Source organism: Ursus americanus, chromosome 5 (assembly GCF_024610735.1).
Source record: "Ursus americanus isolate L20-20 chromosome 5, mUrsAme1.1.p, whole genome shotgun sequence".
In the NCBI taxonomy this organism is placed as follows: Eukaryota; Metazoa; Chordata; class Mammalia; order Carnivora; family Ursidae; genus Ursus; species Ursus americanus.
In genome coordinates this window covers 45,493,917-45,519,136 of record NC_142131.1, presented here as the reverse complement: position 1 = coordinate 45,519,136, position 25,220 = coordinate 45,493,917, and the positions used below count along the sequence as shown (strand labels likewise).

At 37.8% G+C, this 25,220-nt stretch overlaps 1 protein-coding gene across 1 annotated transcript in view; it reads right to left on the bottom strand.

Moving 5' to 3' along the window:
• Nucleotides 1-25,220, bottom strand: part of ANKRD55 (ankyrin repeat domain 55) — a 277,398-nt gene that overhangs the window by 51,244 nt on the left and 200,934 nt on the right. Inside the window, exons 5-6 of the mRNA XM_045795056.2 lie at nt 12,320-12,442; nt 744-874 (exon numbers count right to left, since the gene is read on the bottom strand). Of these exons, the coding sequence (XP_045651012.2) occupies nt 744-874; nt 12,320-12,442 (254 nt within the window). The remainder of the gene's footprint in view (nt 1-743; nt 875-12,319; nt 12,443-25,220) is intronic.

Sequence of the window (25,220 nt, the reverse complement as noted above, 5' to 3'; positions counted from 1 at the left end):
TTCCGGGAGCCTCATTAGAGGTGAAGGAGAATGATGACCCACGTGTGGCGCTAAGAATTTGCTTGACACAGACTCAAGGTAGCCCTGGGGTTTCCTAGAAGGATTTCAGGGAGGATTTGAAAAGAGATGGACTTGAAGGTTTTCAGTAAGGCTTAACAAGCTTGCTCTAATGTTGGGAAATGAAGTGAAATTTCTTGATGAGGACTCACTCTATACAATTTTTATACTGAGTATTGATTGGGGGTTGAGTCCTATGCTTGGTATTGCCCTTTAATAGTCTGGCATTTCTTCCCTACTCCTACTCCCCCACGTTTCCCAGTTCCCAATATTCACCACATCCTCCAGCTTCCACTCAACTGATCCTACCCCACAATGTTACCTGCAGTCTCAAGGACTACCACCCACTCGGGGTATTAATGGACTGCGTTCTTAGAAGGAATACCAAGTATGTCCAGAAATGCCGCAAGGCAAATTCTGATGCAGTTAAGATGGAAAATAAAATTTCTGTAATGGCAATATCACCTCTACCTGGGAGGACTGTCAGGAAGATCCAAATGACTCAGATCCACAAAACCAACTCTTCGTAGTGCTATAATTGTCAAAGATGATTGGAGCAAAGATTCAAGTTCTGCTTCCACTGGATAACTGCATAAATCCAAGAATACTCTTCTGCAAGGGGAACCCCATAACAATACATTTAGCCCTCCCCACTCCCTGACAGCCACCAAAGATATAGTTGGTACCAGATAGGTTGCCAGGCATAGACTTGTGCGACCATAAGCATCCTGCATGTTAATATTGGCCCCCATCTTCAATAACAGCTTCACTGTGTCCACTTGACGTCCAGAAACTGCATGCATCAAGGGTGTACATCCTGGAAGGAGACATTTCAACAGCCTTTAATAATATTGACTTGTGAAATTTATGGGCAAACTTTATCCTGCAGATAAATGAGCTGCGAACTTTATTTACCCATATATGCTCTTTGCAGATAAATGAACTGCCCTCAACACAAACCCAGCTGTTGAGCTACATGGGACTGAAGAGAAATGAAGATCATTGCTGCCACGTTTATATAAACCATGTATTTTTTCTGGCTCTTTTAAATCTTCTATAATTTTGCAGTAATTGGTTGATTAAAACATTTTGTGCCAATGATAAAAGTTCCTCATTACTACGTTGAGAATCAGCACAATTTGGGACATAACAGGCAAGTTTATCCTGACTTGGCTTGAACAGTGTAGAATCTGGAAGTGTCTGGAAAGCAGCTCCAGCCAGGCAGACAGGTCCAGCATACTTTTATTAGAGATGGTGGGTGATAAAGAGCAGTGATGACAGCCTAGCCTTGGCTTGCACATAGTTTTAAGAAAAGGGTCCACCTTTGTTGAAATACTTCCCTGTTTCGGTTATTAATATAAGCCAAAGCATTTGGTTCTTCATGTGTTTTCTTTCTGAACAAAAACAGAGATGAAATTACACATTCTGATTAACTTGTAAGCCGGCTGGAACAAGCCAGCCTGGTGAGGCAGAATCCAGGTGCTTCACACTACTTCAGATGAAGAAACCAAATCTCAGACACAGTCCCTTTCCAAGCTGAGTCTTGTTTACGTGTCTTTTCATTGGCAATTCACACCTTCTTCCAGTGAACTGCAAACTATGACCCCAGGAGATCCCTGAGAATGGACAAATGGTGGGACTGCTGTTCTCACCGAAAGATTGCGCTGGCAACCGGTTTCTCTGCAAATCCTCCCTTCCCATGCTCTTTGGGTAAAAGCAGCAGTGAAGCACTACGTCTTAATTAGTCACAATAGTTCCTTCTTTATTTCTTCCTCTCTCTCCTCTTTCCCTTTTTCCTTCCCTTCCTCTCTCCCTCCCTCCCTCTATCCTACCCTCCTTCCCTCTTCTCCTGTTTGTGGGTGTTGAATTGCTCTAGCACTGTTTGTTGAAGAAAACCTCTTCAAGAGGCTTTCTTCCACTGAATTATATTTGCACCTTTGTCAGAGATCAGTTGAGTGTATTTGTGTGAGTCTATTTCTGAATTTTTTTGTTCTTTTCCATTAATCTATGTGTGTAACCCTCAGCCATTACCACGGTCTTGATTTCTGTAGCCATACAATAAGTCTTGAAATTTGGAAGACTTATTCCTCCTGCTTTATTCTTTTTTTTTAACATTTTTATTTTAATTCCAGTTAGTTAATATGCAGTGTGATATTAGTTTCAGGTGTACAGTATAGTGATTCAACACTTCCATACATCACCCAGTGCCCCTCATGACCAGTGCCCTCCTTACTTCCCATCATATTTTTACCCATCCCCTCACTCACCTCCCCTCTGGTAACCATCAGTGTGTTCTCCATAATTAAGAGTCTGTTTTTTGGTTTCTCTCTCTCTCTCTCTCTTTTCCCCTTTGCTCATTTGTTTTGTTTCTTAAATTCCACATATGAGTGAAATCATATGGTATTTGTCTTTCTCTGATTTATTTCGCTTACCATTATATTCTCTAGCTCCATCCATGTTGTTGCAAATGGCAAGAGTGCATTCTTTTTTATGGCTGAGTAATATACCACATCTTCTCTACCTATTCAGGGAAACTTGGGCTGCTTCTGTATCTTGGCTACTGTAAATAATGCTGCTATAAACATAGGGGCATATATTCCTTCGAGTTAGTGTTTTTGTATTTTTGCAGGTCATAGGGCAGTTCTGTTTTTAACTTTTTGGGGGCCCTCCATACTTTTTCCCACAGTGGCTGCATCAGTTTGCATTCCCACCAATAGTACATAAGGGTTCCTTTTTTTCTACATCCTTGCCAACATCTGTTGTATCTTGTGTTGTTGATTTTAGCCAATCTGATGGGCGTGAGGTGATATTGCACTGTAGTTTTGATTTGCATTTCCCTGATGATAAATGATGATTAACATCTTTTCAATTGTCAGTTGGCCATATGTATGTCTTCTTTGGAGAAATGTCTGTTCATGTCTTCTGCTCATTTTTAAATTAGATTATTTGTTTTTGGGGTGTTGAGTTTTATAAGTTCTTTATATATTTTGCACACTAACCCTTTATCAGATATGTCATTTGCAAATATCTTCTCCCATTCCATAGGTTGCCTTTCAGTTTTGTTGATTGTTTCCTTCACTGTGCAGAAGCTTTTTATGTTGATGTAGTCCTAATAGTTTATTTTTGCTTTTGTTTCTCTTGACTCAGGAGACGTATCTAGAAAAAAGTTGCTACAGCCAATGTCAAAGAGTTTCTGTTCTACGATTTTTATGGCTTCAGGTGTCACATTTAGGTTTTTAATCCATTTTGAATTTATTTTTTTGTATGGTATGAGAAAGTGGTCCAGTTTCTTCCCTTTGCTTGTTGTTATTCAGTTTTCCCAATACCATTTGTTGAAGAGATTATCTCTTTCCCATTGGATATTCTTTCCGGCTTTACTTAAGATTAATTGACCATATAGTTGTGGATTTATTTCTGGGTTTTCTATTCTGTTCTATTGAGCTATATGTCTATGTTCATGCAAGTACCACACTGTTTTGATTACTACAGCTCTGTAATATAACTTGAAGCCCAGAATTATGATGCCTACAGCTTTGCTTTTCTTTTTTGAGACTGCTTTGGCTATTCAGGGTTTTCTGTAGTTCCATAAAAATTTTAGAATTGTTTGTTCTAGTTTTGTGAAAAAATGCTGTTGGCATTTTGATAGGGATTGCATTAAATGTGTAGATTGCTTTGAGTAGTATGGATATTTTAACAATATTTGTTCTTTCAATCCATGAGCATGGAATTGCTTTCCATTTCTTTGTGTCATCTTCAGTTTCTTTCATCAGTGTTCTACAGTTTTCAGACTACAGGTCTTTCACCTCTTTGGTTGGTTTATTCCTAAGTATCTCATGGATTTAGGTGCAATTGTAAATGGGATCACTACTTTAATTTCTCTTTCTGGTGCTTCATTATTGGTGTAGAGAAATACACCAGATTCCTGTCCACTGATTTTGTACCCTGCAACTTCAGTGAATTCATGTATCAGTTCTAACAGTTTTTTTGGTGGAGTCTTTTCAGTTTCCTATATATAGGATGATGTCAACTGCAAATAGTGAATGTTTGACTACTTCCTTACTGATTTGGGTACCTTTATTCCTTTTTCTCATACGATTGCTGAAGCTGGGACTTCCAGCACTATGTTCAATGGAAGTGGTGAGAATGGACATCCTTGTCTTATTCCTGACGTTTAGGGGAAAAGCTCTCAGTTTTTCCCCAGTGAGGATGATGTTAGCTGTGGATTTTTTATAGATGAACTTTATTTTGTTGAGGTATATTCCCTCTAAACCTCCTCTGTTGAGGGTTTTTATCATGAATGGGTGTTGTACTTTGTCAAATGATTTTTCTGCATTTATTGAAATGATCATATAGTTCCTACTTTTGTTGATGTATCACATTGATTGATTTGTGAATACTGAACCACCCTTGCAACCCAGGAATAAGTCTACTTGATTGTGGATGATTTTTTAAAATGTGCTGTTGAATTTGGTTTGCTAGTATTTTCTTGAGGATTTTTGCATCTATGTTCATCAGGGATTTTGGCCTGTATTCTCTTTTTTTTAGGGGTGTCTTTATCCCATTTTGGTATCAGGGTGATGCTGGCTTCATAGAATAAATTTGGAAGTTTTCCTTCCTTTTCTATTTTTGGAATAGTTTGAGGAGAAGGGGTATTGACTCTTGTTTAAATGTTTGGTAGACTTCACCCGTGAAGTCATCTGGTCCTGGATTTTTGTTTTTTGGGAGTTTCTTGAATACTGACTCATTTCTTTTCTGGTTATTGGTTTGTTCAGATTTTCTGTTTCTTCCTGTTTCAGTTTTTGCTGTTTATACATTTCTAGGAATTTATCCATTTCTTCCACGTTGTCCATTTGTTGGCATATACTTTTTCATAATATTCTTTTATAATTGTTTGTATTTCTGTGGTTCTGGTTATTATTTCTCCTCTCTTATTTGTGATTTTATTTATTTGAGTCTTTTTCTTTTTTTCTTGATAAGTCTGGTTAGAACTTTATCAATTTTATTGAGTTTTTTTTTTTTCAAAGAACCAGCTTCTGGTTTCATTGATCTGTTCTGTTGGCTGTTTTTGTTTTGTTTTGTTTTGAGTTTCTATTCGTTTATTTCTGCTCCAATGTTTACTATTTTCTTCCTTCTGCTGGCTTTAGGTTTTGCTTGTTGTTCTTTTTCTAGCTCCTTTAGGTGTAGGATTAGGTTGTTTATTTGAGATTTTTCCTGCTTCTTGAGGTAGGCCTGCATTGCTATAAGCTTCCCTCTTAGAACCACTTTTGCTGCATCCCAGAGGTTTTGGACCATTGTGTTTTCATTTTTATTTGTTTCCATGTACTTTTTAATTTCTTCACTCATTTCCTGGTTGGCCCATTCATTGTTTAATAGCATATTACTTAACCTCCATTATTTGTGGTCTTTCCAGATTTTTTCTTCTAGTTTCATGGCCTTGTGGTCAGAAAATATGCATGGTATGGAGAATGTTTCATGTACACTGGAAAAGAATGGCTATTCTGCTGTTGTACGATAGAATGTTCTAAATATATCTGTTAAATCCTTCTGGTCCAGTGTGTCACTCAAAGCCATTATTTCCTTGCTGGTTTTCTTTTTAGATGATCTAACCACTCATGTAAGTAGGGTGTTAAATTCCCTTACTATTATTGTATTATTATCAATCAGTTCCTTCTGTTTGTTATTAATGGGGTGCTCCTATGTTGGGTGCATAACTATTTATAATTGTTATACCTTCTTGCTGGATTGTCCCCTTTATTATTATATAGTTTCTTTCTATGTTTTACAGTCTTTGTTTTAAAGTCTTGTTTGTCTGATATATGTATTACTATCTGGCTTTCTTTTGATGTCCATTTGCATGACAGATGTTTTTCCATCCCCTCACTTTCACACTGCAGGTGCCTTAAGGTTTGAAATGAGTCTCTTACAGGCAGCATACAGATGGGTTTTGTTTTTTTATCCATTCTGTCACCCTATGTCTTTGGATTGGCGTGTTTAGTCCATTTACATTTAAAGTTATTATTGATAGATACACATTTATTGTCATTTTATTACTTGTTTTGTGGTTGCTTCTGAAGATTTTCTCTGATTCTTTCTTGTCTTTCTTTCATGTTTTGCTGATTTTCTTTAGTGATATATTTAGATTTTTTTTCTCTTTATTCTTCGCATGTTTATTAGTGGTTTTTGATATATGCTTTGATATATAGGTTTGCATATAACCTCTTCTGCATATAGTAGTATATATTAAGTTGATGGTCGTTTAAGTTTGAACCTATTCTTCTCTCCTTCCCACATTTTAGGTACATGCTATTACATTTTATACCCTTTTTTGTGAGTTTCTTGACTGATTTTTTTTTACAGAAATACTCATTTTTACTGCTTTTGTGCTTCCTGCCTTTATACTGTCACTTTTGGTCTCTCCTTTAATATTTCTTGGAGGGCTGGTTTAGTGGTGATGAACTCTTTAGTTTTTGTTTGTCTGGGAAACTCTTTATCTCTCCTTCTATTCTGAACGACAGCCTTGCTGGATAGAGTATTCTTGGCTGCAGATTTTTCCCATTTACCACTTTGAATATATCATGCTAATCGCTTCCAGCTTGGGAAGAGTCTATTGAGAAACTTCCTGCTAGCCCTATGGGCTTTCCCTTGTAAGTTATTGACTTCTTTTGTCTTGATGCTTTTAAGTTTTCTTTATCACTAAATTTTGCAAATTTAATTACACTATGTTTTGGTGTAGGTCTGCTTTTGTTGATTTTGATGGGAATTCTCTGTCCATCCTGGATCTGGATATCTGTTTCCTTCCCTAGATTAGGCAATTTTTCAGCTACTATTTCTTCAAATAAAATTTCTGCCCCCCTTTCTCTCTCTTCTCCTTCTGTGACTCCTGTAATACAAATGTTACAATGTTTAATGGAGTCACTGAATTCCTATGTCTATTCTTGTTTTGTGCAATTCTTTTTTCTCTCTTTTGTTCAGCTTGATTACGTCTTTTGGGCCACTAATTCATTCCTCTGTTTCTTCCATCCTGCTATTCATTCCATCAAGAGGGTTTCTGATTTCATTTATTGAGCCCTTCATCTCTGCTACATTATTCCTTATCTCTGTATCAAGGGTCTCACTCATGTTTTCCCTCTTTTCTCAAGTTCAGTTAAGTGTCCTTATGATCATCGCTTTAAATTCTCTACATGTTACTTAAATTTGTTTCACTTAGCTCTCTGGCCATGGCCTTGTCCTGTTCTTTCAGTTGGGATAATTTTCTCTGTCTCCTCATTTTGTCTGCCGCTCTGTGTCTGTTTCTGTGTGTTAAGAAACTCAGCTATGTCTTTTGTTCTTGAAAGTAGTGACTTTATGAAAAGGAGATCCTGGAGTGCCCTGCAGTGTAGTGTCCCCTGTTTACCAGAACCTGGCCCTTCAGAAGAGTATCCTATGTGTGCTGCTTATGCTCTGCTGTTACGTCTGAGTCACTTTTCCTTCCAGTGCAGTCCTCTGCACTGACTCTCCAGCCTTTTGTAGGCTGTGCTCAGAACCAGGGCAGCTCTGAGGGACCATGCCCACTGGGGAACTTGGGAGTGAGGTGGCAGTGTTAGCAAAATTTGCTTTGGGCCATTAGTCCTATGCTGCATCTCCTGAAGTACTGTGGTGGCTGGAAGCTGCGCCCTGGCATCAGGGGGCATGCGGCTGGCTGGGTGCTATGCTGTGGCTGGGTGGGGCACAGGGTGGCAGTTGTGCACTGGGCTGCTGGGTGGGGCATGTGAGAAGCTATAACAAAATTTGCCTTGAGCTCTGGGCCAAGGCTACAAGTGTTTGTGCAGCTCCACCTCCCACAGGTGGCTCTGTGTTTCTAATGGGGGACAAGGGAGGAAAATGGTGCCTGCTAGTTCCCTCATTTTCAGAAATCAGTATGAACAGATCTGTCTCCCACTTGCCCCTGTGGTTATATAAACTGCCATTTTTTGGGTACTTCTCCACATAGTCTGCTCTCTTTTTAAGGGTGTCAACCCAGCTATCGCTCACTCTCCAAGCTCACCCAGAGCTGAGTCGGCTGACTTTTAAAGCTCTAGGCTCCAAGTCCCACTGGTTTAAAAAACTCACAGAATTCAGCTCCTCTGGTTTTTAAGGAAAAAACATTATGGGGCTTGGCCTTCCCTGTGTGAACTCCCTGTGTAAGGGCTGTTTCTGTGTCCTTCCCACGTGCAGCTCCCTCCCTCCTGCAGTAGCCTACCTCCATCCCCACCTTTCTGAGCTTCCTAACCTTTCAGATGCAGCTTCTCTGTATTTAGTTGTGGAGTTTGTTCTGCCAGTCTTTGGATCACTCTCCAGTTTACTGACCTGGATATGGATGATAACTAGTAAACATGGGATGGGGTGAGCTCAGGCTCCTCCTACTCCTCCATCTTCCTAAGTTCTCCTTCCCACTTTATTTTTTCTCAAAATTGATTTAACTCTACTAATTCTTTGGCCTTTCAATAGAAGTTTAGATAATTCTGTGTAGATCTACAAAAAATCCTGCTGGGGTTTGACAGAAATTGCATTAAACCTGTATATGAATTTGAAAAGCACTGTATATTTACTATCTTGAGTCTTCTAATCCATGAGCATGATATGTCTCTCCATTTATTTAGATCTCCTTTGATTTCTGTCATCAGCATTTTATAGTTTTCAGTATACAAATATTGTACATATTTTGTTACATTCACACCTAAGTATTCTTTGTTGAGTGATTTTAAATGGTATTGTAGTTTTGTTTTGTTTTGTTTTTGTTTGCTTGCTTGGTGTTTTAGTAAGAGAGCGAGAAAATGAGCAGAGGGAAGGGCAGAGGGAGAGAGAGAGATTCTTAAGCAGGCTTGACACTCAGCATGGAGCCAGATGCAAGGCTTGATTCCACAACCCTGAGATCATGACCTGAGCTGAAGTCAAGAGTTGGACGCTTAACTGACTGAGCCACCCAGGCATCCCAAATGGTATTATAGTTTTAATTGTGGTGTCCATGTGTTCACTTCTGGTATACAGGAATATAATTTATTTTTCTGGATTGATCTTATACCCTGTGACCATGCTGAACTCACTTAGTTGTAGAAGGTTTTTTGGTAGCTTCCTTAGGATTTTCTATGTGGAAAATCAAGCTGTGCAAAAGGGGATAGTTTTATTTTTTCATTTTCAATAGATATGCTTTTTATTTCCTTTTCTTGCCTTTTTGCACTGGCTAGAACTTTCACCACTATGCTGAATAAAAGTAAGAGTGAACATCTTTGCTTTGTTCCTGATCTTAGGGGCAAAGCATTCAGTATTTTTTAACATTTTTACCATATTTTTTACCATTTTACCATTAATGTTAGCTCTAGGGTTTTCTTTCTTTTTTTATATATCAAATTGAGGATGTGCCCTTCTATTCCTATTTTTCTGAGTTTTTAATCATCAATGTGTGTACAATTTTTTCACATGCTTTTCTGCATTCATGATACAATCATGTAATTTTTCTTCTTTAGCTGGTTAACATTGATTGGTTTTGAAATACTGAATCACACATTCCTACAATAAATCCCACTTGGTTGTGGTATATAATTCTAAATTACTGACTTATATTTGCTAATATTTTGCTAAGGCTTTCTACATCTTACATTCATGAGGAGTATTGGTCTTTATGTTCATTTTTTTATATCATCTTTTATACCATCTGGTTTCAATATCAGGGTAATATTAGCTACATAAGTGTACCTGAGAAGTTTCCTTCTCATTTTTTCTGGAAGAGGTTATTTAGAATTGATATTCATTATTATTTAAAAGTTTGTAGAATTTTCCAGAGAAACGATGTAGGCCTGAAAATTTCTTTTTCTAGGAATTTAAAAATTATAAATATACTTTCCTTAATAGTTATAGGGGAATTCAAATAATCTATTTCCTATTGGATGAATTGTGGCTGTTTATCTTTTTTGAGGAATTGATCCATTTCATCTACAGTCAAATTTATGTGTATGGAGTTTTTTTGTTGTAGTTCCTTCTTATTGGTTAGATGTCCGCAAGGTCTGTAGTGATATCTTTGGTTTCACTCCTGATAGTGGTAGTTTATGACTTCTTTCATTTTCTGTCAGTATTGCTAGAATTTTGTCAATTTTATTGATTTTTTTCAAAGAATCAGTTCCTTGCTTCATTGACTTTCTTTATTGTTTTATGTTTTCAATTCCATTGATGTCTACTCTTTCTTTATTATTTCTTTCCTTGGGTTTATTTTGTTCTTCTTTTCCTAGGTTCTTGGGGTAACAACTTCAATTACTGACTGATACCTTTCCTCTTTGCTAATGAATATATTTAGTGCTTTCCCTCAGTATTGCTTTAGCTGTCCCCACAAATTTTGAGATGTCACATGTTCATTTCCTCTCAAAGGCAGTACAAGCTAGGATTGAACCCAGAGTTTGGATCTTGTATTATCACACAAGTGGTATTTAACATTTGTCTCTCCTCATTTTCTATTTCTAGCCTCAAAGAAGATGTACAAGTAAGTCTGATTTAAAAACAAACAAACAAAACTACTATGGATAATTAGGGGCAGCTACTCACTTTACAAAACATTTTTATATACATTTACAAAACTTTCTGCTGTCATGATAAGGAACTCCCAAGCTCTTCTTGGACAGGTACGCTGGTTATAAATCATTAACGACTTCCCACAAGTACTAGACAAAAAAACAGTGATAGAACTTTTGTTATAGTCCTACAGGTCCCTGATGCTCTTTTTTTTTAAGCCTATTTTCTTTCAGTTGTTCATATTGGCTCATTTCTGCTATTCTATTTTCAAGTTCATTGATCCTTTCCTCTGCTTCATCATTCTGCTGCTGAGCTTATCTATTAAATTTTTAATTGTGATTATTGTATTTTTTAGTTTTAAAATTTTCCATCTGGTTCTTCTTTATATCTGTTATTTCTTTGTTGAGGCTTTCTATTTTGTTTGTTTGTTTGTTTGTTTGTTTGTTTCAAGCACATTTGTAATTGCTCATTGAAGCATTTCTTTTTTATGGCCTCTTCAAAATCTGTCAGATAATTCTAACACCTGTTATCTCAGTGTTGGTATCTATTGATTGTCTTTTTTCATTCAGTTTGAGGTCTTCCTGTTTTTTGATATAACAAACCATTTTCTATTGAAATCTGGACATTTGGGGTATTGTGTTGAGTTGCCTAATCTTACTTAAACCCTCTATTTTAGCTGGCTTTCCCTGACACTGCTCCAAAGGGGAAGTAGGGGTATGTGTGTGCCACCTCATCATTGCCAGGTTGGATTAGAAGTCCAGGTTCTCTACTTAGCTACCATTGACATCTGAGGGAGAAGACTGAGGTGGTGGTAAAAACACTAATTCTCAAAAAGGCTTCCTCTGAAACCACCCTGACAGATAGGGGAAGGGAGGCTCAGTAGTTGGGGTGGAGGTCGGAGATCTCTACTTGGTCTTTGCTGGAATGGTGGGGCTAAGGTGACAAGTTTTTGTTTGTTTGTGTGTCTGTGTGATGTTTGGTTGGATTCGGGGCATTATTGTCTAAAAGTTTTCTGTCTTGCTATGTGGTCCCTTTCTATGTGGTCCCTTGCTATGTGCTTCTTTGGCTACAGAGTAGGCTTTTGTTATTGTTTCTTCTTTTTCTTTTTCTTTTTTTGGTCTGTGACTATTAGCCTTTCTGGGCTGTTGGATTCTTCGACTCTAAGTATGGGGTATAAGAGGCAAAAAAGAAAACCAAGGAAACTTACCACCATGTCATTCCTTGGGTCCCATGGTCCTGGCCAGTCTGTCATTTTCTTTCCACTTTCCAGAGTATTCTTATGTTTATATTATATACAACATCCAAGATTTTTAGTTATATTTAGCAGTAGGAATAGCAAAAAAGTACATCTGCTCTATCTTCGGAGAAGCAAATCTTTGCTTTCTGGCTTTAATAGTCATACTTTCCCAATGTCCGATGCTACCAAAAATAGTCCTCTTTTCATACTCCTTTTTTAACTACTTGGCCTATCTACTTTAGTCATTCATACAAAGAAATTGATAGTAAACCCAAACCAACTGGCTTCATTATACAAGGTGATATAAAAGAATTGGAAGATTTGTGTCCAAGACCATCATTTAAAGAACTACTAAAGGACCTTCAGCCACAGAGGTAGGATACTCCTTGTCCCTCCAGTATCAAAATGGTCATATGTAATTTGATTAACATTGTTCACCTATGAAGGCCATCTCTAAAAGAATAGGACAGAACATTCTGTAGGATTAAAAATGCATAAATAGCTCACCTTCACTGTCACAGCATTCTAGGATGGAAGGGTCTTCCCGAATTACTGAAGTCAGAGCATTGACATCTCCATTAGAAGCTGCCTGATAAACCATGGTCAGGTCAACTTCCTCAGATGAGTCACCTTCATGAATCAAACAGAGATACACTTAATGTGTTTCCAAATTCACTGAAAGAATAACACCCACAACACATCACCCATAGAAGTGATTCATGAAAACTTCTCTGATGAATGCAGGGAGGAGGCTGAGTCATCCTCCTCACAAGCATTCTCAATGCTTCTGAAGAAAGGTGGACCCCTGTGGGCCATGTTGTAACATCACCATCTATTGGGAAGGAGTCTGAGGGATTAGATGTCCTCTGAGATTTTATGATTCAGGCTACTCAAAATCAGTGAGACCAGAGAGGAAACTGGGACCATTATGTTGGTTCTAGGTTTCCCTCTTTGATCTGAAACATGTTAAGCTTTTCCTTTCAATGACTCAGTTTACCCAACTCTGATAGAGATATTGCATTCTTTATTTTCTGTTCTCCTGATGTACCCTCCAACCCATTCCCTACTGCTGTGGACCCTGAGGGCTGACACTTGCTGACCGTATCACCCAGACCTCCTCACTCTCTGGCTTGCCCACAGGAGACACTGGCAAGAGACTGGAGGGAAGAAGAGACAGAGGTAGGGGATTTCTTTCTGCCTTCTCCTGGTGTAGTGTCTAACAGTAGCTGCTTCTCTCCCACCAGGAGGTTCTTTCACCCCAGAACCAGCTCTTACTGGGTTCCCTTTGGTAACAAACAGTTCTCTCCACCCTGCCTCATCTCTGTATGTAGTCCCTTCACAAAACTCCTTCATTTGAACCAGTTGGGGTTTCATGACATGTTGTTTCCAGAAGGAACAGACCTATAAACAACTCCTTGGAATTTGGTAGCCACCTGTATTATACCTTTGTGCACAACTGAACCAACTAATAGTACTGCCAAAGGTGAGAACAGAATTTTGGATCAAGTGACACCAGGGGGGCACTGAAGGACTGGGAGCCAAACTCTGCTCATGTGGAGACCCCTACTGAAGCCCTGTGCAGAGCCACTCTGATTTTACAATTTCTCCCACACATAGACATTATTCAGGGAAAATATGTGTGTGCAAGAAAAGTTTTTAAAACTGTTTTTCTATGAATGTGGACATTACACCAGAAATACTTTACAGTTCTAATCTTTAGTTGGCAGTGATCCTAACCTGTTGGCTGAGTTTCTCTGCCCCAGTACTTCTGGGAAGTCATTAGTGATTTTTTAACTAGTTGACCTGTCCCAGGAGGAGCTTGTTATTGAAAACAGTTCACTTATGACAACAAGCTGCTTTGTAAAGTGAGTAGTTGCTCCCTAATTTATCCACACTAAATTTGTTGTTCTTGGGGGTGTTTTTAAAGCAGACTCACCTGCACATTTGCCTGGGGGCTGGAAGTAGGAAGTGAGAGATGTCAATGTCAAATGCCCCTTCTGGGTAAGTGTGAGGGCCCTGGAGCCACACAACTTGGGTTCAAATCCTAGTTTAAACTAACTAGCTCTGTGAATTTGAAAATTACTCTCTCTGTACCTGTTTCCTTATTCCTAAAATGGAAATTATGAGGGGTGCCAGGGTGGCTCAGTTGGTTAAGTGTCTGACTTTGGCTCAGGTCATGATCCCAGGGTCCTAAGATCGAGCCCCGCACTGGGCTCCTTGCTCAGCAGGGAGTCTGCCTCTGCTCTCTCTCTCCCTCTGACCCTCCCCCAAGCTCATGCTCTCTCTCTCAAATAAATAAGTAAAATCTTTAAAAAATAATAATAATAAGATGGAGATGATGATGATGATGATGATTATGACAACCACCTATCTCTTGAAGTTGTTGTGAGGAATACATGAGTTAATATTTAATCATATATGCTTTTAGAACAAAGCTTGGCATGTAGTAGACACTGTATATACTTTGCAACTACTACTATTACTTTGTGAATGTGTGTGTGTGCGTGTTTAGAAGTATTAGAAATCTGGAACACGTAGAGAAGAAGGCCTCTTTTTGACGATAGCTAGATAAAAAATCCATACATTGCATAGAACATTTAGTTATTAGAAACCCTCTCAGGAATCTAGACATTGTGTTAAGATTTCTCATGATAAGGGCACCTGGGTAGCATAGTCGGTTAGGTATCTGACTCTGACTCTGGCTCGGGTCATGATCTCAGGGTCATGAGATTGAGCCCAGAGTCTGGCTAGCACTCAGCATGGAGTCTGCTTGAGATTCCCTCTCCCTCTTCCTGCATCCGTCTCCCACCCCTGCCCACTCATGTTCTCTTTCTCTAAAATAAATAAATAAACCTTAAAAAAAAAAAAGATTGCTCATGACATCTTTGGGCACAAAAAAATAGGGTGCAAACTTAAGGACAAAGATGGGCCTGGTATCTGGTTGTATGACCACATCCAAAGATGCTGGGAATGTCACCTCAGGAAGAAGATCCTGGTGGTAGGCTGAGAAGCTCTGTGTTAACAGCCTGTTTTATATAAGATATATATAAAATCTTATATATATTCAATATTCAATATGGAGTTCAATAAATGAGTTCAATATTGAGTGCAATAAAATCTGTAAGGCACATTCATCACACTGTTGAGCATGTATACAGTTGAGAGAAGCAAGGAATACACTGCCTGATAGAATCCCCAAAATAACTTCCCAGGAGGATTCTAATAAGATTGTACTTAACGGAGATAAACACAAGGCAATGTATCTTAGTTTGTAAAACACCCAGTCACACTTATTGAAGGGTGGGTGAACTCACAGTTTTTGTTGGTCAGTATCCCTCACCATACTGGTGACCTTAATCTGAGCATTCTCTAGGGACCAGCTCTTCTCCACTTTTGGTCCATGGGCTGATTCAGTGGAGGTGACTACATCCCTGCTCAGGGGCAGAACATGTGACCTGGAACTAACCCACTCAGCACCAGCATTATTCTGGCCACAGAGATCGGGTCAGGGATGTGACCCAATCAGAGGCCAAGAATGGCAATATACGTTGATTGGGATTGCTGGGAGCAATACTCTTACTCTTGCTTGCTTTGTTCCACCACCCATGAACCTGGAAGAGACTGGGAGACATCTTGTGGGTGAAAAGACTGTCTAAGAATAAAGAAAACACAAGGAGCAAAGCTGAGTTCAAGCAGGAGAAGGACATAGTTGAGACCTGGTGACATCATTTGAACTCCTGAATTAAGTCACACTGCAAGTCACCACCAATAAATTTAAATGTGCCAGTAAATTCCTCTTTCGCTTGTCAGTTTGCATACAGTTTATGTGTTTGTTTTTCCTTCTGATCACTAAAAAAGTTCTAATAGCTAAAAAGTTTTAGCAGTGGCACATCAGAAAAGAACTTAGTGTTTTAGCTGCACAGTTTGCTTTGTAGGAATGAACAGTGTGATGAACTAGGACATTGGCTGCATTATTAATTGTTTAGTAAACAGACTGAAGGAGGTGATAGGTCTTTTCTGTTCTTAACTGGTCAGTGTCATGTTGAGGTCCATGGCCTGTGGATTAAATGGGCTATTGGTGGCTGGAGAACACTCAGAGTAACCAGAATGGGGTGTGAATGGATTCCATTCATGTCACTTGAGGAAGAACTGAAGAAACAGATGTGTTTACTCCAGAGATTATTCCATGGGGCCATGATAGCAGCAGCCTTCAGATATTTGAAGATTCTTTTCAGTTAAAAAATTGTGGTGAAATATATATAACATAAAACTTATCATTTCAACCCTTTTTAAGTATATAGTTCAGGGGCATTATATACATTCACATTGTTGTGCAACCACAATCATCAATCATTTCTAGAACTCCTCATCTTTCAGAACTCAAACTCTGTATCCATTATGTAGTTACTCTCCATTCACCCCTCCTACAGCCCCTGGAAACCACCATGCCACTTTCAGTCTCTATGAATTTCACTACTCTAAGGAATCATATAAGTGGAATCAACAGCATTTGTGCTTTGTGACTGGCTTATTTTACTCAGCATAATGTCCTAGGTTCATCCATGTTGTAGCACATGTCACAATTTCCTTCTTTTTCAAGGTTGAATAATATTCTATTGTATGTTTAGACCACATGTGGTTTATCCATTCACCCATCGACAGATACTTGGGCTGTTTTCACCTTTTGGCAATTTGAATGCTCTCACAAACATGGTATTAAATACTTCTTTGAGACCGTGCTTTCTTCTTTTGGGTATAAACTTAAAAGTAGAATTGCTGGATCATATGACAATTCTATTTTTAATTTTTTAAGAACCACCATAATGTTTCCCACAGTGGCTGCACCATTTTATATTCCTGCCAAGAACACACAGGGTTCTACTATTCCCATGTCCTTACAGACACTTGGTATTCCCTTTTATTGTTTTATTTGTTTTTTTTTAATAATAGGTAGTCAATAGGTGTGAAGTGATATCTCATGGTATTAATTTGCATGGCCCAATGATTAGTCATGTTGAGTATCTTTTCATGTATTTATTGGCTATTTGTATATCTTCTTTGGAGAAATGTCTCCTTAAGTCCTTCATCCATTTTTAAATCAGGTTGTTTGATTTCTGGTGTTAAGTTACAGAAATTCTTTATATATTCCGGATATTAACCCCTTATCAAATATATGACTATTTTTTCCCATTCTGTGGGTTGCCTTTTCTTCTGCTGATCATGTCCTTTGATGCACAAAAGCTTTTAACTCTGATGTAGCTCAATTTGCCTGTTTTTTCTTTTGTTGTCTGCCCTTTCATCATCATATCCAAGAAATCACTATCAAATTTAATGTCACAAAGATTTTCTCCTATGTTTTCTTCTAGGAGTTTTATGGTTTTAGGTCTTATGTTTAGATCCTTGATTGATCTTGAGTTAATTATTATATATGGTGTTAAGGTAAGGGTCTGATTTTTATTCTTTTGCACATGGCTATCCAATTGTTCCAGCACTATTCTTTCCCATTGAGTGGTCACAGCACCCTTGTTGAAAATCAGTTGATTTAAATGTATGAGATTATTTCTAGACTCACAATTCTGTTCCATGGATCTATAGGTTTATCTTTATGCCAGTACTATAGAGTTTTGATTACTTTAGGTTTGTAGTGTTTTTTGAAATCTGGAATTGTTGAGAACTCCAACTTTGTTTTTCTTTTGTAAGATTGTTTTGGCTATTTGGGGCTCCTTGAGATTCCATATGGATCTTAGGATGGATTTTTCTATTTCGCAAAAACAAAAAATTTTTTGACAAAACCATTTATATGCAGAAGATCTACATAAACAAAACATAAATTCTTCCATCTCTTCTTTCTTCTTTCCTTATCTATTATCTATTGTTCTATCTAATATCATTGGAATTTAGATAGAGATTACATTGAATCTGTAGATCTCTTTGGGTAGCACTGATATCTCAATATTACCTTCTAATCTATGAAACACAGGATGCCTTCCCATTTATTAGTGTCTTCTTTAATTTCTTTCAGCAATATTTTGTAGTTTTCAGTGTATAAGTCTTTAGCCTCGTTGGCTAAGTTTATTCCTAAACATGTTATTATTATTTTTTTGATGCTGTTGTAAATAGAATTGTTTTTCAGAGAACTTTTTAAACAACTTTATGGTTAAATTGTTTTGTGGAACTCCAGCAGTTAGAAATAGTAGTGAGTGAGAGTGACAGAGAAAAGGGTATTTTAAGTGTTAAAGCACTGTAAAAATATTCCGGGTCACTCAAGAGGTACTGAGTTTCCTGACATTGAAGATGGCCAATCTTGGGTAGATGGCCACTAAGGAAGTATATTATAGAAGGAATTCACACAGCATGAGGCACAGCATCAAGGGACAGGAAGATGTGTGAGGCAGAATAGAATCTACTTCAAAGTTCCTTCTAGCCCTGAGCTATCATTCTACACAGAGCCATTAAGAAATAGGAAATGAGGGCCTTCCACAAAGGATGTGTAAAAACAGTCAATTTAAGTTGAAGTCAGTGCAAATAATTAGGTATAAACTTAAGGTTTTACAAAGAATTTCTGTGGAAATAAGAAAGTGTGATATAGAAATGACATGTACAAAGAAAAGGATGAATGAATCTAAAACAAAAGCAAGAAAAATTTTTTCTACCAAAGGTCAAGAAACCATTTATATGCGGAAGATCTAAATAAACAAATAATACATGAATTCTTCCTTTTCTCCTTCCTTCTTTTCTTATCTGTCTATCTCTGTATGTATATATCATCTATCTATTTTTCTGTCTAGTATTATCTAACTACCACCTGGAACATGTTTTGAATGGCTCTAGCCTCTCTAATTGTGTGAAAGTAAAACAGACTTACGTATGGGTGCATAAAGAGAAATTCCAGAATTCACTCAGAGGGGGAGAGGCTGAAAGTAGATAAAATGGAAAAGAGACAAAGAAGTAGGAAGAAAGAAGCAAGTGAATAGATTTAAGATATGTTTTATAAAATGTTATCTGTGTATATGTATAAATATGAAATATGTAAGACTGGAAGGACATGAATCAGAAAGTCAATAGAAATCATCTCTTAGATGTTCTTTAGAACCTTCTATACTATATTTTCCAAATTTTCTATAACGAGTTTATATTTTAAAAATCATCAAAGTAAACCAAGTTTTTTTCTTAAATGCTGAGGAAAGTGTCTTATAAGCTTTACATTAATGTGCTACTAAAAGGGTAAACAGAGCCTGGTGTCTGTAACTGAGAAAACAAGTCCTGGATATTTGACAAAGTTCTGAAAAAGAAAAATATATATATATATGTATTTTTCTAATTCTGACCTTTATAAATACCCTAGATTAAACAAACAGGTACATATATTAAGTTTTAGTTAAGTTTTACTTAAAAATTGGAAGGGTAGACATTCTTGGAATTATCTATTTCCCTCATTTTTCATGGTTAAAAACCCTATGTGCCATAAATTATCTACCTAATCCCAAACGCCTAGCTCTTTAATAGTGGGATTTCAGATACGTGAGAGGCTTTTAGAAGTGTTTGAGATTAGAGGAACTTCCTCAGAATTTCTCAGATTTTACACAAATGTCGGCCTCTTTTCTAGAGCTTCACACGGTAGTTCTGCCCTTGAGTTATTACTGCAGAGTTTCTTGGGAAAGTCATTGCCTGCATCAATTACTGGCCTATTTTGTTGAAATTTACCCAGAGTCAGCTTGACACTTGTTCTGCGTAAGCTGTGACCATTTTGTGGAAGAGTCAGATCAATGTAAGGATAGACTGGGTATTGTAGTTTCAAGAATCAGACCAGAGTGGTCTTGAGAGGCTTTCTTTAGTTCATTCTTTTCTGAGGATCCTTGGGTGCTGAACCCACTGTAGTACCACCATGAAGTCCGGATTTGTTTTGGCTAACAATAGAGGACTTTGTAGATCTTCCTTAGACTGTTCCTCACAGTGGAGCTGATTGCCAGCGAAGAAGTGAAGTTTGATGATTCATCCATTAACTCGACATCTAGGCCAGTGAAATTGTGGGGACAAATGTTGTAGAGTTTCTGTCATTAAGAAAGACATTCCCTAGTGGGAAGACAAGTGTGTAAATGACAACTGAGATATACCAGGGATATGGCAGGACAGAGGAAGAATGAATAGTTCCCTAGGCATTCTCTTAATTCAAATCCTTCTCTCCTCCTGCAGGATTATCCTGGGTGTTTCACGGACAGTAGAGAAATTCCATTTCAGGGGTTATGTGGGATGACCTATCAGTAAGGTGGTGAGGCTCTTCCACTTTTAGGGAGGATGCCAAGCCTATACGGTACCCTGATGGCTCCATGTGACAATATTGCCACCCACTGGTGATGAAGAGTCCCTGTGGGCCTTGACCTGGTCCCTGAACCAGGATGGTACCAGTTCTGCTGGAAATTAAAAGCCAGTCTGGAAGTCTCTGGCAGTGCAGAAACAAGTTTAAGATCATTGATACAGTTGGCTGGCATTGAAACAAAAGTAGTTTCATATGACTCAACATATGTATCATGTGACATATTGCATACATACTTGGAGGCAATGTAGAAAAATGCTAAGAGCATAGACCCAACCTCCAGAGTTTGAATCCCGGCACTGCCACTTACCTGTGAGCGATGTGACCTGGGGGGAGTTGCTTAACTTCTCTATTCCTATTCTTCACTTGTCAAATGGGATAAGAATAGTTACCTTCTGGGGTGCTGTGAGAGCTAAATGAGTTAATCCATGTAAGGTGATTAGAGCAATGCCTGCACAGAGTAAGCAGTCAAACCATGCCAATTATTATGAATATTACTTCTTTGACATAGATAGGGCTCTCTGTCTTCTTTGTCCTTAATGAGACCCTTTGCATTACTGAGCAGGCTACAGAGATCTTGTGAGCTGAAACATTTGCTATTTCTCCTGTTTTCTCTTCCGTCCCTTGGGGTTTATTGGCTGAGGCTTTAAGAGTATTTTATAAAGTGCCAGTCATATGTGAGGAGGAAAAAGAGTCTTTTTCTAACATTTTAAAGAGAAAAATAGCTTCAAGCATTCTGCATATACCAGCTGAGAGAACAAGTACTGAAAAGAACTTTCATGCCCTGGGAGTGGAAAAGGGAATTTCATTCTCTGGGGCGGAAGTCTTGCAACAATATTATCTCAAGGGTAAATATGTGGTATGTGGCCACAGTCAGACCTTTCTTAATAACTGGATTTGTGATGCAGCACATGTTGTGTTTCTTTGAATCTCAGCATCACTGTGTCCCTTGGGGTGCTTCTTCTGACCCGTGAATGCCATTTCACAGTTGGTATCTCTACTGGATCTGGGGTAGTTGTGGGGTGGGGAGTGGGGGCGCTGGGAAATGGAATTTGCTATTTTAAGAAGCACGTCTGTGTTGAACTTCAGTAATGATGCCTCTCTAGAATGTATTTTCATAGAATGATCTTCTTTTAATAATACTAATTCTTAAAAAGTAAGATCTCAATCTTCAATGCATACGGCTTTGAGGATATGTGCAATGAATGGATCAATTGAATGATTTAGCAACCATGTTCAATGGGTTTTCTCATCCATTTGAGTCTTGTGGAAATCTCCTTCATGTTAAAATATTGTGTTGATAAGTTCTTTGGCAACTAGACAGGTATAAATTTTAAACGAATTTTGTGAAGGACTGTACTAGCCTAGTTGGTCTTTGGAAATTGCAAAGTAGGACAAGTGCTGTTATGTCAACCACCCTTCCACCTACCTCCCTAACTTTCTTCTGGGTCAAATATATCACTCTACCTACCTCTTTTACTTCCCAGAAATGACAGGTTTCCACATCATGTATTTGCCATTTTAACTAGGGACTCTGGAAGTGAGGAACAGGTGAGGAGGCAGAGTTTGTTAGGGAGGAGAAGACATGACAACTGTTTTCAAATACTAGAAAAACTGGAAGAGGATTTAGACTTGCTTTCTTAGATGCACAGGGAGAACTAGTCCTAATGGGTAGCAATTGAACTAATTAAGACTTTGAAAGACTAGAGCTTTACAGAACTAAGAGAGATTATCTTGTGAGCTAGCGTGCTTCTCATCACTGCCCACGTTTAAGTGGGTTCTGACCAAACATAGCTTGGAATGCTGGATTAGATACCTGTGTTGAGTAGAAGCTTGACCTCTAAGGTTCCTTTCACGACTGATGTTCTATGTGTCTTTCTCACATCTGTGGAGAACCAAATAACAAATAACCTATTATTGATGAATAATGACTACTGGGCTGGGAGGGATTTGGAGAAGGAGGTCTTCCTTGGGTCCTCTAAAAGGCATCCTCTGAGTGGCCCTCTACTGTGGCCACTTATAAAAATGCTCCTAGTGCCTTGATCCACTGAAAACAGTTGAAAATAACAAACGTAGTTTGAGTGGCTGGGCCATTGTCAAAGATGGAACCCTGTAGTCCCTTAGCTTTGCACTGCTCCCAAAGCCCCGTTGCAGACACATTCCGTCAGCTGGGCTTCCACAGATGTTCTTGCTGTCTTGACTCTGCTTTCTCCTTCTTTATCAGTAATTCATTCCCAGATTGGACATGATCTCTTATTTTTCTTTACTTACTTTTCTTATTTTTTCTTTAAAATTGCTCTGACCCTGAAAATGTCCATATTTGCTTTCTGTCCACAGTCACAGACTGACAGAAAGTTCCTGAATAGCTGTCTCATGTGTTTCTAAAGATGCCTGAAAAAATTGAAATGGAATTGTGGAAGACTTCCTGCCATGGTTTCGCTGCTACTTTTTTTTTTTTTTGTAACTATTTTTATTTTTTATTTTTATTTAAATTCAATGAGTCAACATATAGTACATACTTAGTTTCAGATGTAGTGTTCAATAATTCATCAGCTGGTATAACACCCAATGCTCATCACATCACATGCTCTCCTTAATGCCCATCACCCAGTTACCCCATCCCCCCACCTACTTCCCCTCCAGCAACCCTCAGTTTGTTTCCTATAGTTAAGAGTCTCTCATGGTTTTTCTCCCTCTCTAATGACTTCCCATTCACTTTTCCTTCCCTTCCCCTATGATCCTCTATGCTGTTTCTTATATTCCACATATGAGTGAAACCATATGATAACTACTTTACAAAAGGCAGAGAATAAAACCAAACCTAGTGAATAAATCACTCTTTATATGATTGCACTAGAATTTTGGCAGTATGGCTTTGCCTTTATTACAGGAAAAAAAATCTCTAACATTAGATAGTAGAAGCTAGAGTACTGATGAATATATTGTAGATACTTGATAACTATGTTTATTGACTTAATCGGCATATTCTTTTCCAATTGACAAATTAAAGAGAGTAGATATATGAACTGAAGTCTCATTTTTCATAATTTTTTGTAAGAGAGTTAGGAGAAGTGGTGGAAGAAGGTGTATTCTGCTCCTTTAAACAATTTTATAAGGCATATCACTAGGATTTTAAGTAGAGTTGAAGTAAATGAACGGCTTCCATTAGCTGTCATATATTATGGATATATGGTTAAAGTAAGGCTGGTTTAAACCATATTTATCAGAACTTTGAGTATGTAATATTGTGGGGTCTAAAAGAGTGACAACAGAAATTACTTCTCAGTAACTAACAGATTTGATTTCTCAGTTAAATCTGAATCTCATCAAGAATCTTCTGTTTGCACAATGAGCATATTAGCCAAGTGTGTTATTGTGAACCACTCTGGGTTCAGCTCTATTTTGTAAAATGAAGGGTTGACTATATTCCTAGATCTCAACACTGGCTATGCATTAGAATCACCTTGGGAGCTAAAAAACAAAAACAAACCAAAAACAACTGATGCCCAAATATTATCCCCAGATATTTTGATTCATTTGATGTCATTTTATATGTTATTTTATTTACAATACTTTATTGATTATAAAAATTACAAAAATACAGATAAAAAGAACACATATTCTTAAAGATAATCACTGTTAAGATGTTGATGTGTTGTATGTACTTGACTTATGTGGCACCATGGGCTTCCTGAACACCTACTTCCTTCCGGGAGACTCTGTTCCTCTACCTGCCTATTTAAAGTAGTGAGGGAGTATGGAGAAATGCTAGCAGAAGCTGAAGCCTGGAAGCCTGAAGGATCTGGCTGCTTCAGAATGAGCAATTGTGAACCTCTGCCCTTTCCATCTTACCCTTCAGAATCTGAACTGTTTCATAACCCCTGTTCTGCACTCAAAATGGACGGGACTGAAAATGAGTGGTAACCCAACTCACAGGCTGTATAAATGAGAAGGCAAGTTCCTGAGGAGCAGGTCAAGGGTGATATTAAGAGATCTAACAACTGGTTTATCAGAGCCTCCATCAGAATGGAGGCAGGCCTAATAGCTGGAATGGGATCTGTAACTTTTTAGCTGCTAAATTGTGCCTAATGTATATGTGTTCCTGGGGAATGATTGGTATAGGAAGATGGGAGGTCTCTATTGATCTGAGGGTATAGAGATATTTTAATATTGTAACAATCAGTGACTAACCGTTCTGAGCATAGTGCTAGAATTATACATATCTGTTTATTTTTCACAAAAATAAGATCATGCTGCACACGTAATTTTTATTTTTGCCCTTTTTCACTTAATATTTGATCACAAATGTCTTCCCATGTCACAAGGTAAGATTTTAAAATGTTATTTATAAAATGTGACATAAAATCCCATTGACTGAACTTAACACAACTGATTTGATCACTTTCTTATTATAGGACATTTAAATGTTTTCTCTCTTTTTGAAGAATCATAAATTTTGTGGCTATTCCAAATAATGCTATAATATTCTTGCACATACATCTTTTCCCACATCTTTGACTATTTCATGTGGACATATTTCTAGAAGTGAACATGGGAGTCAATGCATTTGACTTTTTGTCAAATTGGCCTCCAGAAAGTTAAATCAACATACCCTCCCCAAGCAGGGCTTGAGAGCACACACTTCATCTTTCTTAGATACTGCATATTATTATTTTTTTAATTAATGTTGATGTGAAAGAAGAAAAATAGTATATAATTTTTAATGGCCATTTCTTTTATTCTTCCTGAGAGAAAAGTTTTTCCATCTGTTTATGGCCATTTTATGAATTATTTATTGATGTCCTTTTATCTCATGATTTCAAGGCATTTATCTTTACCTAATTGATTTGAAATACCTTTATATACAGTAAGGACACCAGTTTTTCACCTGTTACCCATGCTGCAGTTATTTTCATTCGTTGCTACTTAAGTTTTCAGGTGTTTTGTTGGTTTTTGAAAAATACATCTTCAAAATTTATGGATATTGCATTTACAAAATTTATTGCATTGCTCTTATGATTAGAGAAGTCAGAATTTGTGGGACCTTAGGATTACTTATATGTTAATATTTAACTATAATTAATATGGACTTTC